This window comes from Bufo bufo, chromosome 3 (genome assembly GCF_905171765.1).
Source record: "Bufo bufo chromosome 3, aBufBuf1.1, whole genome shotgun sequence".
NCBI classification, from domain to species: Eukaryota; Metazoa; Chordata; class Amphibia; order Anura; family Bufonidae; genus Bufo; species Bufo bufo.
In genome coordinates this window covers 2173725-2192864 of record NC_053391.1, presented here as the reverse complement: position 1 = coordinate 2192864, position 19140 = coordinate 2173725, and the positions used below count along the sequence as shown (strand labels likewise).

The following is a 19140-nucleotide window of genomic DNA, read 5'->3' as shown; positions in this document are numbered from 1 at the left end:
TATTCTCCTGTCCTACAGTCATCCTCTCCCTGAAATGGCTGATAACAGGGGCAATAGACTGTATTCTCCTGTCCTACAGTCATCCTCTCCCCTGAAATGGCTGATAACAGGGGCAATAGACTGTATTCTCCTGTCCTACAGTCATCCTCTCCCCTGAAATGGCTGATAACAGGGAGCAATAGATTGTATTCTCCTGTCCTACAGTCATCCTCTCCCCTGAAATGGCTGATAACAGGGGGCAATAGACTGTATTCTCCTGTCCTACAGTCATCCTCTCCCCTGAAATGGCTGATAACAGGGAGCAATAGACTGTATTCTCCTGTCCTACAGTCATCCTCTCCCTGAAATGGCTGATAACAGGGGGCAATAGACTGTATTCTCCTGTCCTACAGTCATCCTCTCCCCTGAAATGGCTGATAACAGGGGCAATAGATTGAATTCTCCTGTCCTACAGTCATCCTCTCCTCTGAAATGGCTGATAACAGGGGGCAATAGATTGTATTCTCCTGTCCTACAGTCATCCTCTCCCCTGAAATGGCTGATAACAGGGGGCAATAGACTGTATACTCCTGTCCTACAGTCATCCTCTCCCCTGAAATGGCTGATAACAGGGACAATAGACTGTATTCTCCTGTCCTACAGTCATCCTCTCCCCTGAAATGGCTGATAACAGGGAGCAATAGACTGTATTCTCCTGTCCTACAGTCATCCTCTCCCCTGAAATGGCTGATAACAGGGGGCAATAGACTGTATTCTCCGTGTCCTACAGTCATCCTCCCCCTGAAATGGCTGATAACAGGGGGCAATAGACTGTATTCTCCTGTCCTACAGTCATCCTCTCCTCTGAAATGGCTGATAACAGGGGGCAATAGACTGTATTCTCCTGTCCTACAGTCATCCTCTCCCCTGAAATGGCTGATAACAGGGGGCAATAGACTGTATTCTCCTGTCCTACAGTCATCCTCTCCCCTGAAATGGCTGATAACAGGGGGCAATAGACTGTATTCTCCTGTCCTACAGTCATCCTCTCCCCTGAAATGGCTGATAACAGGGAGCAATAGACTGTATTCTCCTGTCCTACAGTCATCCTCTCCCCTGAAATGGCTGATAACAGGGGGCAATAGACTGTATTCTCCTGTCCTACAGTCATCCTCTCCCCTGAAATGGCTGATAACAGGGGCAATAGACTGTATTCTCCTGTCCTACAGTCATCCTCTCCCCTGAAATGGCTGATAACAGGGAGCAATAGACTGTATTCTCCTGTCCTACAGTCATCCTCTCCCCTGAAATGGCTGATAACAGGGGGCAATAGATTGTATTCTCCTGTCCTACAGTCATCCTCTCCCCTGAAATGGCTGATAACAGGGAGCAATAGACTGTATTCTCCTGTCCTACAGTCATCCTCTCCCCTGAAATGGCTGATAACAGGGGGCAATAGACTGTATTCTCCTGTCCTACAGTCATCTCTCCCCTGAAATGGCTGATAACAGGGAGCAATAGACTGTATTCTCCTGTCCTACAGTCATCCTCTCCCCTAAAATGGCTGATAACAGGGGGCAATAGACTGTATTCTCCTGTCCTACAGTCATCCTCTCCCCTGAAATGGCTGATAACAGGGGGCAATAGACTGTATTCTCCTGTCCTACAGTCATCCTCTCCCCTGAAATGGCTGATAACAGGGGCAATAGACTGTATTCTCCTGTCCTACAGTCATCCTCTCCCTGAAATGGCTGATAACAGGGGCAATAGACTGTATTCTCCTGTCCTACAGTCATCCTCTCCCCTGAAATGGCTGATAACAGGGAGCAATAGACTGTATTCTCCTGTCCTACAGTCATCCTCTCCCCTGAAATGGCTGATAACAGGGGGCAATAGACTGTATTCTCCTGTCCTACAGTCATCCTCTCCCCTGAAATGGCTGATAACAGGGGGCAATATACTGTATTCTCCTGTCCTACAGTCATCCTCTCCCCTGAAATGGCTGATAACAGGGGGCAATAGACTGTATTCTCCTGTCCTACAGTCATCCTCTCCCCTGAAATGGCTGATAACAGGGGGCAATAGACTGTATTCTCCTGTCCTACAGTCATCCTCTCCCCTGAAATGGCTGATAACAGGGGGCAATAGACTGTATTCTCCTGTCCTACAGTCATCCTCTCCCCTGAAATGGCTGATAACAGGGGCAATAGACTGTATTCTCCTGTCCTACAGTCATCCTCTCCCCTGAAATGGCTGATAACAGGGGGCAATAGACTGTATTCTCCTGTCCTACAGTCATCCTCTCCCCTGAAATGGCTGATAACAGGGGCAATAGACTGTATTCTCCTGTCCTACAGTCATCCTCTCCCCTGAAATGGCTGATAACAGGGGGCAATAGACTGTATTCTCCTGTCCTACAGTCATCCTCTCCCCTGAAATGGCTGATAACAGGGGGCAATAGACTGTATTCTCCTGTCCTACAGTCATCCTCTCCCCTGAAATGGCTGATAACAGGGGCAATAGACTGTATTCTCCTGTCCTACAGTCATCCTCTCCCCTGAAATGGCTGATAACAGGGGGCAATAGACTGTATTCTCCTGTCCTACAGTCATCCTCTCCCTGAAATGGCTGATAACAGGGAGCAATAGACTGTATTCTCCTGTCCTACAGTCATCCTCTCCCCTGAAATGGCTGATAACAGGGAGCAATAGACTGTATTCTCCTGTCCTACAGTCATCCTCTCCCCTGAAATGGCTGATAACAGGGGGCAATAGACTGTATTCTCCTGTCCTACAGTCATCCTCTCCCCTGAAATGGCTGATAACAGGGGCAATAGACTGTATTCTCCTGTCCTACAGTCATCCTCTCCTCTGAAATGGCTGATAACAGGGGCAATAGACTGTATTCTCCTGTCCTACAGTCATCCTCTCCCCTGAAATGGCTGATAACAGGGGGCAATAGACTGTATTCTCCTGTCCTACAGTCATCCTCTCCCCTGAAATGGCTGATAACAGGGGGCAATAGACTGTATTCTCCTGTCCTACAGTCATCCTCTCCCCTGAAATGGCTGATAACAGGGAGCAATAGACTGTATTCTCCTGTCCTACAGTCATCCTCTCCCCTGAAATGGCTGATAACAGGGAGCAATAGACTGTATTCTCCTGTCCTACAGTCATCCTCTCCCCTGAAATGGCTGATAACAGGGGGCAATAGACTGTATTCTCCTGTCCTACAGTCATCCTCTCCCCTGAAATGGCTGATAACAGGGAGCAATAGACTGTATTCTCCTGTCCTACAGTCATCCTCTCCCCTGAAATGGCTGATAACAGGGGGGCAATAGACTGTATTCTCCTGTCCTACAGTCATCCTCTCCCCTGAAATGGCTGATAACAGGGGGCAATAGACTGTATTCTCCTGTCCTACAGTCATCCTCTCCCTGAAAGTGGCTGATAACAGGGAGCAATAGACTGTATTCTCCTGTCCTACAGTCATCCTCTCCCCTGAAATGGCTGATAACAGGGGGCAATAGACTGTATTCTCCTGTCCTACAGTCATCCTCTCCCTGAAATGGCTGATAACAGGGGCAATAGACTGTATTCTCCTGTCCTACAGTCATCCTCTCCCCTGAAATGGCTGATAACAGGGGGCAATAGACTGTATTCTCCTGTCCTACAGTCATCCTCTCCCCTGAAATGGCTGATAACAGGGAGCAATAGACTGTATTCTCCTGTCCTACAGTCATCCTCTCCCCTGAAATGGCTGATAACAGGGGGCAATAGACTGTATTCTCCTGTCCTACAGTCATCCTCTCCCCTGAAATGGCTGATAACAGGGGGCAATAGACTGTATTCTCCTGTCCTACAGTCATCCTCTCCCCTGAAATGGCTGATAACAGGGGGCAATAGACTGTATTCTCCTGTCCTACAGTCATCCTCTCCCCTGAAATGGCTGATAACAGGGAGCAATAGACTGTATTCTCCTGTCCTACAGTCATCCTCTCCCCTGAAATGGCTGATAACAGGGGGCAATAGACTGTATTCTCCTGTCCTACAGTCATCCTCTCCCCTGAAATGGCTGATAACAGGGGGCAATAGACTGTATTCTCCTGTCCTACAGTCATCCTCTCCCCTGAAATGGCTGATAACAAGGGGCAATAGACTGTATTCTCCTGTCCTACAGTCATCCTCTCCCCTGAAATGGCTGATAACAGGAGGCAATAGACTGTATTCTCCTGTCCTACAGTCATCCTCTCCCCTGAAATGGCTGATAACAGGGAGCAATAGACTGTATTCTCCTGTCCTACAGTCATCCTCTCCCCTGAAATGGCTGATAACAGGGGGCAATAGACTGTATTCTCCTGTCCTACAGTCATCCTCTCCCCTGAAATGGCTGATAACAGGGGGCAATAGACTGTATTCTCCTGTCCTACAGTCATCCTCTCCCCTGAAATGCTGATAACAGGGGGCAATAGACTGTATTCTCCTGTCCTACAGTCATCCTCTCCCCTGAAATGGCTGATAACAGGGGCAAATAGCCTGTATTCTCCTGTCCTACAGTCATCCTCTCCCTGAAATGGCTGATAACAGGGGGCAATAGACTGTATTCTCCTGTCCTACAGTCATCCTCTCCCCTGAAATGGCTGATAACAGGGGGCAATAGACTGTATTCTCCTGTCCTACAGTCATGCCTCTCCCTGAAATGGCTGATAACAGGGGGCAATAGATTGTATTCTCCTGTCCTACAGTCATCCTCTCTCCTGAAATGGCTGATAACAGAGGGCAATAGACTGTATTCTCCTGTCCTACAGTCATCCTCTCTCCCTGAAATGGCTGAAAACAGAGGGCAATAGACTGTATTCTCCTGTCCTACAGTCATCCTCTCCCTGAAATGGCTGATAACAGGGGGCAATAGACTGTATTCTCCTGTCCTACAGTCATCCTCCCCATGAAATGGCTGATAACAGAGATCAATAGACTGTATTCTCCTGTCCTACAGTCATCCTCTCCTCTGAAATGGCTGATACCAGGGAGCAATAGACTGTATTCTCCTGTCCTACAGTCATCCTCTCCCCTGAAATGGCTGATAACAGGGGGCAATAGACTGTATTCTCCTGTCCTACAGTCATCCTCTCTCCTGAAATGGCTGATAACAGGGGGCAATAGACTGTATTCTCCTGTCCTACAGTCATCCTCTCTCCTGAAATGGCTGATAACAGGGGGCAATAGACTGTATTCTCCTGTCCTACAGTCATCCTCTCCCCTGAAATGGCTGATAACAGGGAGCAATAGACTGTATTCTCCTGTCCTACAGTCATCCTCTCCTCTGAAATGGCTGATAACAGGGGGCAATAGACTGTATTCTCCTGTCCTACAGTCATCCTCTCCCCTGAAATGGCTGATAACAGGGGGCAATAGACTGTATTCTCCTGTCCTACAGTCACCCTCTCCCCTGAAATAGCTGATAACAGGGGAGCAATAGATTGTATTCTCCTGTCCTACAGTCATCCTCTCCCCTGAAATGGCTGATAACGGTGCAATAGATTGTATTCTCCTGTCCTACAGTCATCCTCTCCCCTGAAATGTCTGATAACAGGGGGCAATAGACTGTATTCTCCTGTCCTACAGTCATCCTCTCCCCTGAAATGGCTGATAACAGGGAGCAATAGACTGTATTCTCATGTCCTACAGTCATCCTCTCCTCTGAAATGGCTGATAACAGGGGGCAATAGATTGTATTCTCCTGTCCTACAGTCATCCTCTCACCTGAAATGGCTGATAACAGGGGGCAATAGACTGTATTCTCCTGTCCTACAGTCATCCTCTCCCCTGAAATGGCTGATAACAGGTGGCAATAGACTGTATTCTCCTGTCCTATAGTCATCCTCTCCCCTGAAATGGCTGATAACAGGTGGCAATAGACTGTATTCTCCTGTCCTACAGTCATCCTATCCTCTAAAATGGCTGATAACAGGGGCAATAGACTGTATTCTCCTGTCCTACAGTCACCCTCTCCCCTGAAATGGCTGATAACAGGGAGCAATATACTGTATTCTCCTGTCCTACAGTCACCCTCTCCCCTGAAATGGCTGATAACAGGGGGCAATAGACTGTATTCTCCTGTCCTACAGTCATCCTCTCCCATGAAATGGCTGATAACAGGGGGCAATATACTGTATTCTCCTGTCCTACAGTCACCCTCTCCCCTGAAATGGCTGATAACAGGGGCAATAGACTGTATTCTCCTGTCCTACAGTCATCCTCTCCCCTGAAATGGCTGATAACAGGGGGCAATATACTGTATTCTCCTGTCCTACAGTCATCCTCTCCCCTGAAATGGCTGATAACAGGGGGCAATATACTGTATTCTCCTGTCCTACAGTCACCCTCTCCCCTGAAATGGCTGATAACAGGGGCAATAGACTGTATTCTCCTGTCCTACAGTCACCCTCTCCCCTGAAATGGCTAATAACAGGGGGCAATAGACTGTATTCTCCTGTCCTACAGTCATCCTCTCCCCTGAAATGGCTGATAACAAGGGGCAATAGACTGTATTCTCCTGTCCTACAGTCATCCTCTCCCCTGAAATGGCTGATAACAGGGGGCAATATACTGTATTCTCCTGTCCTACAGTCATCCTCTCCCCTGAAATGGCTGATAACAGGGGGCAATAGACTGTATTCTCCTGTCCTACAGTCATCCTCTCCCCCCCTGAAATGGCTGATAACAGGGAGCAATAGATTGTATTCTCCTGTCCTACAGTCATCCTCTCCCCTGAAATGGCTGATAACAAGGGGCAATAGACTGTATTCTCCTGTCCTACAGTCATCCTCTCCCCTGAAATGGCTGATAACAGGGGGCAATATACTGTATTCTCCTGTCCTACAGTCATCCTCTCCCCTAAAATGGCTGATAACAGGGAGCAATAGACTGTATTCTCCTGTCCTACAGTCATCCTCTCCCCTGAAATGGCTGATAACAGGGAGCAATAGACTGTATTCTCCTGTCCTACAGTCATCCTCTCCCCTGAAATGGCTGATAACAGGGGGCAATAGACTGTATTCTCCTGTCCTACAGTCATCCTCTCCCCTGAAATGGCTGATAACAGGGAGAAATAGACTGTATTCTCCTGTCCTACAGTCATCCTCTCCCCTGAAATGGCTTATAACAGGGGGCAATAGACTGTATTCTTCTGTCCTACAGTCATCCTCTCCCCTGAAATGGCTTATAACAGGGGGCAATAGACTGTATTCTTCTGTCCTACAGTCATCCTCTCCCCTGAAATGGCTGATAACAGGGGGCAATAGACTGTATTCTTCTGTCCTACAGTCATCCTCTCCCCTGAAATGGCTGATAACAGGTAGCAATAGACTGTATTCTCCTGTCCTACAGTCATCCACTCCCCTGAAATGGCTGATAATAGGAAGCAATAAACTGTATTCTCCTGTCCTACAGTCATCCTCCCCCTGAAATGGCTGATAAAAGGGGGCAATATACTGTATTCTCCTGTCCTACAGTCATCCTCTGCCCTGAAATGGCTGATAACAGGGAGCAATAGACTGTATTCTCCTGTCCTACAATCATCCTCTCCCCTGAAATGGCTGATAACAGGGGGGCAATAGACTGTATTCTCCTGTCCTACAGTCATCCACTCCCCTGAAGTGGCTGATAACAGGGGGCAATATACTGTATTCTCCTGTCCTACAGTCATCCTCTCCCTTGAAGTGGCTGATAACAGGGAGCAATAGACTGTATTCTCCTGTACTACAATCATCCTCTCCCCTAAAATGGCTGATAACAGGGTGGCAATAGACTGTATTCTCCTGTCCTACAGTCATCCTCTCTCCTGAAATGGCTGATAACAGGGGGCAATAGACTGTATTCTCCTGTCCTACAGTCATCCTCTCCCCTGAAATGGCTGATAACAGGGGGCAATAGACTGTATTCTTCTGTCCTACAGTCATCCTCTCCCCTGAAATGGCTGATAACAGGGGCAATAGACTGTATTCTCCTGTCCTACAGTCATCCTCTCCCCTGAAATGGCTGATAACAGGGAGCAATAGACTGTATTCTCCTGTCCTACAGTCATCCACTCCCCTGAAATGGCTGATAATAGGAAGCAATAGACTATTCTCCTGTCCTACAGTCGTCCTCCCCCTGAAATGGCTGATAAAAGGGGGCAATATACTGTATTCTCCTGTCCTACAGTCATCCTCTGCCCTGAAATGGCTGATAACAGGGAGCAATAGACTGTATTCTCCTGTCCTACAATCATCCTCTCCCCTGAAATGGCTGATAACAGGGGGGCAATAGACTGTATTCTCCTGTCTTACAGTCATCCACTCCCCTGAAGTGGCTGATAACAGGGGGCAATATACTGTATTCTCCTGTCCTACAGTCATCCTCTCCCTTGAAGTGGCTGATAACAGGGAGCAATAGACTGTATTCTCCTGTACTACAATCATCCTCTCCCCTAAAATGGCTGATAACAGGGGGGCAATAGACTGTATTCTCCTGTCCTACAGTCATCCTCTCTCCTGAAATGGCTGATAACAGGGGGCAATAGACTGTATTCTCCTGTCCTACAGTCATCCTCTCCCCTGAAATGGCTGATAACAGGGGGCAATAGACTGTATTCTCCTGTCCTACAGTCATCCTCTCCCCTGAAATGGCTGATAACAGGGGGCAATAGACTGTATTCTCCTGTCCTACAGTCATCCTCTCCCCTGAAATGACTGATAACAGGGGGCAATATACTGTATTCTCCTGTCCTACAGTCATCCTCTCCCCTGAAATGGCTGATAACAGGAGGCAATAGACTGTATTCTCCTGTCCTACAGTCATCCTCTCCCCTGAAATGGCTGATAACAGGGAGCAATAGACTGTATTCTCCTGTCCTACAGTCATCCTCTCCCTGAAATGGCTGATAACAGGGGGCAATAGACTGTATTCTCCTGTCCTACAGTCATCCTCTCCCCTGAAATGGCTGATAACAGGGGGCAATAGACTGTATTCTCCTGTCCTACAGTCATCCTCTCCCTGAAATGACTGATAACAGGGGGCAATATACTGTATTCTCCTGTCCTACAGTCATCCTCTCCCCTGAAATGGCTGATAACAGAGGGCAAATGACTGTATTCTCCTGTCCTACAGTCATCCTCTTCCCTGAAATGGCTGATAACAGGGGGCAATAGACTGTATTCTCCTGTCCTACAGTCATCCTCTCCCCTGAAATGGCTGATAACAGGGGGCAATAGATTGTATTCTCCTGTCCTACAGTCATGCTCTGCCCTGAAATGGCTGATAACAGGGGGCAATAGATTGTATTCTCCTGTCCTACAGTAATCCCCCCTGAAATGGATGATAACAGGGAGCAATAGACTGTATTCTCCTGTCCTACAGTCATCCTCTCTCCTGAAATGGCTGATAACAGAGGGCAATAGACTGTATTCTCCTGTCCTACAGTCATCCTCTTCCCTGAAATGGCTGATAACAGGGGGGCAATAGACTGTATTCTCCTGTCCTACAGTCATCCTCTCCCCTGAAATGGCTGATAACAGGGAGCAATAGACTGTATTCTCCTGTCCTACAGTCATCCTCTCCCCTGAAATGGCTGATAACAGGGAGCAATAGACTGTATTCTCCTGTCCTACAATCATCCTCTCCCCTGAAATGGCTGATAACAGGGGGGCAATAGACTGTATTCTCCTGTCCTACAGTCATCCTCTCCCCTGAAATGGCTGATAACAGGGAGCAATAGACTGTATTCTCCTGTCCTACAGTCATCCTCTCCCCTGAAATGGCTGATAACAGGGAGCAATAGACTGTATTCTCCTGTCCTACAGTCATCCTCTCTCCTGAAATGGCTGATAACAGGGGGCAATAGACTGTATTCTCCTGTCCTACAGTCATCCTCTCTCCTGAAATGGCTGATAACAGGGGGCAATAGACTGTATTCTCCTGTCCTACAGTCATCCTCTCCCCTGAAATGGCTGATAACAGGGAGCAATAGACTGTATTCTCCTGTCCTACAGTCATCCTCTCCCCTGAAATGGCTGATAACAGGGGCAATAGACTGTATTCTCCTGTCCTACAGTCATCCTCTCCCCTGAAATGGCTGATAACAGGGGGCAATAGACTGTATTCTCCTGTCCTACAGTCATCCTCTCCCCTGAAATAGCTGATAACAGGGAGCAATAGATTGTATTCTCCTGTCCTACACTCATCCTCTCCCCTGAAATGGCTGATATCGGTGCAATAGATTGTATTCTCCTGTCCTACAGTCATCCTCTCCCCTGAAATGGCTGATAACAGGGGGCAATAGACTGTATTCTCCTGTCCTACAGTCATCCTCTCCCCTGAAATAGCTGATAACAGGGAGCAATAGATTGTATTCTCCTGTCCTACAGTCATCCTCTCCCCTGAAATGTCTGATAACAGGGGGCAATAGACTGTATTCTCCTGTCCTACAGTCATCCTCTCCCCTGAAATGGCTGATAACAGGGAGCAATAGACTGTATTCTCCTGTCCTACAGTCATCCTCTCCTCTGAAATGGCTGATAACAGGGGGCAATAGATTGTATTCTCCTGTCCTACAGTCATCCTCTCCCCTGAAATGGCTGATAACAGGGGGCAATAGACTGTATTCTCCTGTCCTACAGTCATCCTCTCCCCTGAAATGGCTGATAACAGGTGGCAATAGACTGTATTCTCCTGTCCTATAGTCATCCTCTCCCCTGAAATGGCCGATAACAGGGGGCAATAGATTGTATTCTCCTGTCCTACAGTCATCCTCTCCCCTGAAATGGCTGATAACAGGGGGCAATAGACTGTATTCTCCTGTCCTACAGTCATCCTCTCCCCTGAAATGGCTGATAACAGGGAGCAATAGACTGTATTCTCCTGTCCTACAGTCATCCTCTCCCCTGAAATGGCTGATAACAGGGAGCAATAGACTGTATTCTCCTGTCCTACAGTCATCCTCTCCTCTGAAATGGCTGATAACAGGGGACAATAGACTGTATTCTCCTGTCCTACAGTCATCCTCTCCCCTGAAATGGCTGATAACAGGGGGCAATAGATTGTATTCTCCTGTCCTACAGTCATCCTCTCCTCTGAAATGGCTGATAACAGGGAGCAATAGACTGTATTCTCCTGTCCTACAGTCATCCTCTTCCCTGAAATGGCTGATAACAGGGGGCAATAGACTGTATTCTCCTGTCCTACAGTTATCCTCTCCTCTGAAATGGCTGATAACAGGGGGCAATAGACTGTATTCTCCTGTCCTACAGTCATCCTCTCCCCTGAAATGGCTGATAACAGGGAGCAATAGACTGTATTCTCCTGTCCTACAGTCATCCTCTTCCCTGAAATGGCTGATAACAGGGAGCAATAGACTGTATTCTCCTGTCCTACAGTCATCCTCTCCTCTGAAATGGCTGATAACAGGGGGCAATAGATTGTATTCTCCTGTCCTACAGTAATCCCCCCTGAAATGGCTGATAACAGGGGGCAATAGATTGTATTCTCCTGTCCTACAGTCATCATCTCCCCTGAAATGTCTGATAACAGGGGGCAATAGACTGTATTCTCCTGTCCTACAGTCATCCTCTCCCCTGAAATGGCTGATAACAGGTGACAATAGATTGTATTCTCCTGTCCTACAGTCATCCTCTCCCCTGAAATGGCTGATAACAGGGGGCAATAGACTGTATTCTCCTGTACTACAGTCATCCTCTCCCCTGAAATGGCTGATAACAGGGGGCAATAGACTGTATTCTCCTGTCCTACAGTCATCCTCTCCCCTGAAATGGCTGATAACGGTGCAATAGATTGTATTCTCCTGTCCTACAGTCATCCTCTCCCCTGAAATGGCTGATAACAGGGAGCAATAGACTGCATTCTCCTGTCCTACAGTCATCCTCTCCCCTGAAATGTCTGATAACAGGGAGCAATAGATTGTATTCTCCTGTCCTACAGTCATTCTCTCCCTTGAAATAGCTGATAACAGGGGACAATAGATTGTATTCTCCTGTCCTACAGTCATCCTCTCCCCTGAAATGGCTGATAACAGGGGGCAATAGACTGTATTCTCCTGTCCTACAGTCATCCTCCCCCCTGAAATGGCTGATAACAGGGGGCAATATACTGTATTCTCCTGTCCTACAGTCATCCTCTCCCCTGAAATGGCTGATAACAGGGGGCAATAGATTGTATTCTCCTGTCCTACAGTCATCCTCTCCCCTGAAATGGCTGATAACAGGGGGCAATAGACTGTATTCTCCTGTCCTACAGTCATCCTCTCCCCTGAAATGGCTGATAACAGGGGGCAATAGACTGTATTCTCCTGTCCTACAGTCATCCTCTCCCCTGAAATGGCTGATAACAGGGGGCAATATACTGTATTCTCCTGTCCTACAGTCATCCTCTCCCCTGAAATGTCTGATAACAGGGGGCAATATACTGTATTCTCCTGTCCTACAGTCATCCTCTCCCCTGAAATGGCTGATAACAGGGGGCAATAGATTGTATTCTCCTGTCCTACAGTCATCCTCTCCCCTGAAATGTCTGATAACAGGGAGCAATAGACTGTATTCTCCTGTCCTACAGTCATCCTCCCCCCTGAAATGGCTGATAACAGGGAGCAATAGATTGTATTCTCCTGTCCTACAGTCATCCTCTCCCCTGAAATGGCTGATAACAGGGGACAATAGACTGTATTCTCCTGTCCTACAGTCATCCTCTCCCCTGAAATGGCTGATAACAGGGGGCAATAGACTGTATTCTTCTGTCCTACAGTCATCCTCTCCCCTGAAATGGCTGATAACAGGGGGCAATAGACTGTATTCTCCTGTCCTACAGTCATCCTCTCCCCTGAAATGGCTGATAACAGGGAGCAATAGACTGTATTCTCCTGTCCTACAGTCATCCTCTCCTCTGAAATGGCTGATAACAGGGGGCAATAGACTGTATTCTCCTGTCCTACAGTCATCCTCTCCCCTGAAATGGCTGATAACAGGGGGCAATAGATTGTATTCTCCTGTCCTACAGTCATCCTCTCCTTGGCCTGAAGACAGAGGAGAAAAGAGTTAATTTCTGTATACAGGGGACTAGCAGTTTGGTGAAGCTGTAATGTCTTACTGTTCAGGTTACAGGCAGGGATGGCTCGCTGGAGGAGTCCTTGGAGGACGCTGATTACACGTGCGGGCACTAGGTCCCCCTGGATGGAGACGTCGGTGTCATGCCAGTGTGCACTGGTTTTCTGGAAGTGCTCCACCTCCAGCCACTGGTGAAGCTTCTCCGGCTCCATCACTGGGCTCAGAAGTCGTACTCCGCTGGGGGTGTAGTAACGCCACCGCCTCGAACTCTTCTGACGAAATCCACTCAAACCCCGTAGAGGAATAGTCACCAGGAACTGTGACGGAGCCAAAACCTGGAATAAATGGTGCAAAGTCACCACTGAGCTTGAGGAATCAACACTGAGAATAGTGCAAGCCCCCTGCTGTACCAAGTCTTAGGGCTTTATTACACCAACAGATTACCTGACCAATTTCCGTCTAATCAGACCAGTAGTTGGTATGTATGACAAAAGATCTGTATGTGTAAATGACCATCTGACCAATAATTGTTTAGAAAATCTGTCAAATCATCTGTTGGTGTAATACAGCCTTTACACTCCAATCACCTCCAGAGCCGCACTCTATTACATATTGGATGACAGAACTTGAGATCAGACAGTCGATCATACACTGGACAATGGACTTGAGGTCAGACAGTTGATCATACACTGGACAATGGACCTTAGATCAAACAGTTGATCACACTCTGGACAATGGACCTAAGATCAGAATCGATCATACACTGGAACTGAGATCAGAATCGATCATACACTGGATGATGGACCTGAGATCAGACAGTTGATCATACACTGGACAATGGAACTGAGATCAGAATCGATCACACACTGGATGATGAACCTGAGATCAGACAGTCGATCATACACTGGACAATGGGCCTGAGGTCAGACAGTCGATCATACACTGGACAATGGGCCTGAGGTCAGACAGTCGATCATACACTGGACAATGGGCCTGAGGTCAGACAGTCGATTCTTACACTGGACAATGGACCTGAGGTCAGACAGTCGATCATACACTGGACAATGGACCTGAGATCAGAATCAATCATACACTGGATGATTAACCTGAGATCAGACAGTCGATCATACACTGGACAATGGAACCGAGATCAGAATCGATCATACACTGGATTATGGACCTGAGATCAGACAGTCGATCATACACTGGACAATGGGCCTGACATCAAACAGTTGATCATACACTGGACAATGGACTCTGAGATCAGATAGTTGATCATACACTGAACAATGGACCTGAGATCAGACAGTTGATCATACAATAGATGATAGATCTGAGGTCAGACAGTCGATCATACACTGGACAATGGACATGAGGTCAGACAGTCGACCATACACTGGACAATGGGCATGAGGTCAGACAGTTGATCATACACTGGACATGAGGTCAGACTGTCGACCATACATTGGACAATGGACATGAGGTCAAACAGTCGATCATACACTGGAAATAAGGTCAGACAGTCGATCATACACTGGATAATGGACATGAGGTCAGACAGTCGATAATACATTGGATGATGGACCTGAGATCAGACCGTTGATCATACACTGGACATTGTTTGAACCGCTCCTGTACACATGGTCACACCGCTTCTGTACGCATTGTTGCACCGCTCATGTACGCATTATTGCAGCGCTCATGTATGCATTGTTGCAACACTCCTATACACATTACGTTGTTGCACTGCTCCTATACACATTGTTGCACCGCTCCTGTACATATTAAGTTGTCGCACCGCTCCTGTACACATTACGTTGTCGTACCGCTCATGTACGCATTGTCGCCACTGCTCCCGTACACATTACGTTGTCGCACCACTCCTGTACATATTACACTGTTGCACCGCTTCTGTACGCATTACGTTGTTGCACTGCTCCCGTATACATTGTCACACCGCTCCTGTACGCATTGTAGCACCGCTCCCGTACACATTGTCGCACTGCTCCCGTACACATTACGTTGTCGCCCCGCTCCCGTACACATTACTTTGTTGCACCGCTCCCGTACACATTGTCGCACAGCTCTCGTACACATTACGTTGTCGCTCCGCTCCCATACACATTACGTTGTCGCCCCGCTCCTGTACACATTACGTTGTTGCACTGCTCCCGTACAAATTTTCGCACAGCTCTCGTACACATTACGTTGTCGCCCCGCTCCTGTACACATTACACTGTTGCACCGCTTCTGTACGCATTACGTTGTTGCACTGCTCCCGTACACATTGTCACACCGCTCTTGTATGCATTGTAGCACCGCTCCTGTACACATTGTCGCACCGCTCCCATACACATTACGTTGTCGCCCCGCTCCTGTACACATTACGTTGTTGCACTGCTCCCGTACACATAGTCGCACCGCTCACGTACACATTACGTTGTCGCCCCGCTCCTGTACAAATTACGTTGTTGCACTGCTCCCGTACAAATTGTCGCACAGCTCCCGTACACATTACGTTGTCGCCCCGCTCCTGTACGCATTTCCGCACCTCTCCCGTACACATTACGTTGTCGCACCGCTCCCGTACACATTGTTGACATGTTTGGGTCCAGAGATGACTGCATGCCCCCTGTGCAGTCATCTCTGGGTGGGGGCAGCACGCGCACAGGGTACATGTAAGTTTCAGCATATCCAGTCAGCTCCACCCTCTATGTACTCATCCCTCGTTACCTGTATACAGGGGTGCAGTGAGCATCGCCCCCTGAGCAGCAGCATCCAATGAGCCAGTAAATCTGGCTGATCCTGATCCAACGGCAGCCGCAGGAAGAGAAAGAGAATCCACAAGTCATGAGATAGCTCAGTGTCAGTCTGCAGCTACAGCCAATAATGGCCTCCTAGTCCTAACCCAAGACACGAATCCCACGGAGTGACTACCACCAAGGCTTATTAACCTCTAAAGGGCACAGACTCTATGTAGGAATAAAACTGGCGATACTGCTGGTACTTCAGTGTGCCGTCTGTATTTTCAGGGAAGGTGGATGGGTTCTTGGTGACCACTTCAAGTTCTGCCCTAAATAATCGTCATGGAACCATGATCCTGTAACACTGACTACAAGTACTGAGGAGCTAACCTTACAAGATGTCTTCCCTGGGGCCGCAACCCCATAGTTACCTTCAGGTTGTCGCTGTGGATCCCAGAGTTGGAAATGCTGTAAAACCTGGAGTCCCAGGAACTGATCTGTGTTGTCAGCTCCAGCATAATGCTCTGCACCTCCTCCACCATTCGGGAGACACGGCGGTGGCGGACATCCCCCTGGAAAAGACAGACAAGGGTCAGCGCCCACTCGTAAGACAGGACTGGACAGACACGGAGGTGGCCACACTCTGTGTTCTTTGCAAAAAATCTTTCATTTATGAGATTTTGAAGGTGGAAAATGTAAAAACAAAACTGAGCTTTCCTCAACGTAATTGTACTACAGAGCGACAGTACCACACAGCACTCCGCCTCATACCACCGACTACCATTATACTAGCTTTTACATGTTCTTCGTTTCTATATCTACTCATTCCACCTCATAAAACCTACTTCATACCTCAATACTCTACACATACCACCGTATATCTTCTCATACCACCTCATGTCACCTTGTAGAGCCAGATATCTACTTCATACCATTGTATATCTTCTCATACCGCCATATATCTTCTCATAATTCAGCATACCACTTATGTGTGTATAAGTGGTCCCCTTAAATTTCTGTATATGTGTTTAATGTATTGTAATTCCTAAATTCAGGCTGGCAGTGTCATTGCATTTATTCGCCCCTAGGTGGTGCTGGCGCCACATATTATATATAGCTTGGGGTTTGCTGACTCAGTGTGGAGAAAGTGTTGAAGCAGAGGGGAGTAACGTAGGAAGCAGAGAGGAGAAGCAGAGCAGGCTCAGTCCAGAATGTAGCTGCCTTTCTGTCCTCTGGGCCCTGATCAAGCCTGGAGAGGAAAGACCAAGTAGTCACAGCAGCCCAGCACAGGCAAGTGAGTCTATGTACGAATATAGAGCAAGTCTAGTGAAGATTAAAGCTGAGTCTAGCCAGCACAAGTGACCAGGAGGAACTTAAAGGTACCTGGACACAACTGGATGATTAGTGCGCAGAATTATCCTTTTTCACTAAACGCCTTCTGGGACATAGTGAACCTGAATAGTTCAGGAGAGCATCCTGCATAAAATAATGTAGCAGAGAGTTTGTCTGCCACGAGGTAGAACGCCCTTATTGGATTGCTCAATATAAAAGTAAGGAAACCATTATATTCAGTACCTGAGTGCTAGAGATTGGACTTAAAGTAGAACTAAGAAGAGAACTTTTGTCTTGCCTATAGAGTAACAGCATTAGGAAAACACCTCAACTGACAATTGCCAGACCTGTTGTAAGGATTACAGCTAAACTAATTTTTGAATCATCCTTTATGCCACATTAGTGGATTGTACTGATGAACTGTACCTACGGTGCTGAGACATTTGAATTAAGTGAATGTTCAACTGTTTCTACTACAACTGACTCATCATCCTTTCTACTACTCTCAACATTTGCACCTTACGGTGCTGGCTTCACAAACACAGGGGCCCAACCAGCCAGCAAAGCACCTTAAACACCTATACTATCAAGGGCACCTTAACTTCCACCTGGCTGGTGTTCCCTGCAATAGAGAGTGCGCCGGAGGAATTAGTGCTGACCTCCCTTCCACTGCACGCTAGCCCAGGTAACTGCAGAAAAGTGAGTACGACTACTACCCCCATTCAGCACACCACCATAACACTTACTGTACTCTGTGGCCTGGACGTCGCTATAATTGGCGTCACGAACAGGATAAACTCCTTTGCACCTTATGAGAATAAGCCCCACTTGTTTACTTGAGAGACTATACATGTGCTTTAACACAGTGGAAACTTTAGACGTCTTTATTGAGCTGAAAAGTTGTACAAGTAACCTAAATTGTACAGGGATACTATACAAGTCACCTGCTATCAAATTGCATTGTTAAAAGTGGAAACATAGCATATTTTTAGTGTCGCTATCGCTGTTTGCTGTTAATGAATGGATTCTCATTTTGTACTTAAAATGGCCGCCGGAGAGCTTCTTGGTATATTTGCTGCGCCATCAATTGTAGAGATACGCCCTATAGAGCGGGAAAAGATAAGACAAGCCCATTATGCAAAAGAACCTAATTTACATTGCTCTGCTGACGCTGCTACTAGAATCCAATGGCTGGTGCCGCCCTCCTCTATACATGCAGACCTAGGGGGTGGGCCAGCGCGCGAAGAGAGCGTGACGTACAGTCTTGTGAAAAAATTAGGACACCCTTTGAAAGCATGTGGTTTTTTGTAACATTTTTAATAAATGGTTATTTCATCTCCGTTTCAACAATACAGAGAGATTAAAGTAATCCAACTAAACAAAGAAAACTGAAGAAAAGTCTTTTCAAGATCTTCTGTAAATGTCATTCTACAAAAATGCCTATTCTAACTGAGGAAAAAGATAGGACACCCTTGCCCCTAATAGCGAGTGTTACCTCCTTTGGCTGAAATAACTGCAGTGAGACGGTTCTTGTAGCCATCTACCAGTCTTCGACATCGGTCTGAGGAAATTTTACCCCACTCCTCAATGCAGAACTTTTTCAGCTGTGAGATGTTTGAGGGGTTTCTTGCACGTACAGCCCTTTTCAAGTCACCCCACAGCATCTCAATGGGATTCAAATCTGGACTTTGACTTGGCCATTCCAGGACTCTCCATTTCTTCTTTTTCAGCCAATCTTTGGTTGATTTACTAGTATGTTTTGGGTCATTGTCATGTTGCATGGTCCAGTTCCGCTTCAGCTTTAATTTTCTAACTGATGGTCTCACATGTTCTTCAAGCACCTTCTGATACACAGTAGAATTCATCGTGGATTCTATGATGGTGAGCTGACCAGGTCCTGCTGCAGCAAAGCAGCCCCAAACCATGACACTTCCACCTCCATGCTTCACAGTTGGTATGAGGTTCTTTTCTTGGAATGCTGTGTTTGGTTTA

At 47.2% G+C, this 19140-nt stretch overlaps 1 protein-coding gene across 1 annotated transcript in view; it reads right to left on the bottom strand.

Annotated features, from left to right (window-relative positions):
- MAB21L3 (mab-21 like 3) overlaps nucleotides 1-19140 on the bottom strand; it is a 108767-nt gene that overhangs the window by 40701 nt on the left and 48926 nt on the right. The window contains exons 2-3 of the mRNA XM_040422767.1: nucleotides 16248-16388; nucleotides 13116-13407 (exon numbers count right to left, since the gene is read on the bottom strand). Coding sequence (XP_040278701.1) covers nucleotides 13116-13407; nucleotides 16248-16388 — 433 coding nt within the window. The remainder of the gene's footprint in view (nucleotides 1-13115; nucleotides 13408-16247; nucleotides 16389-19140) is intronic.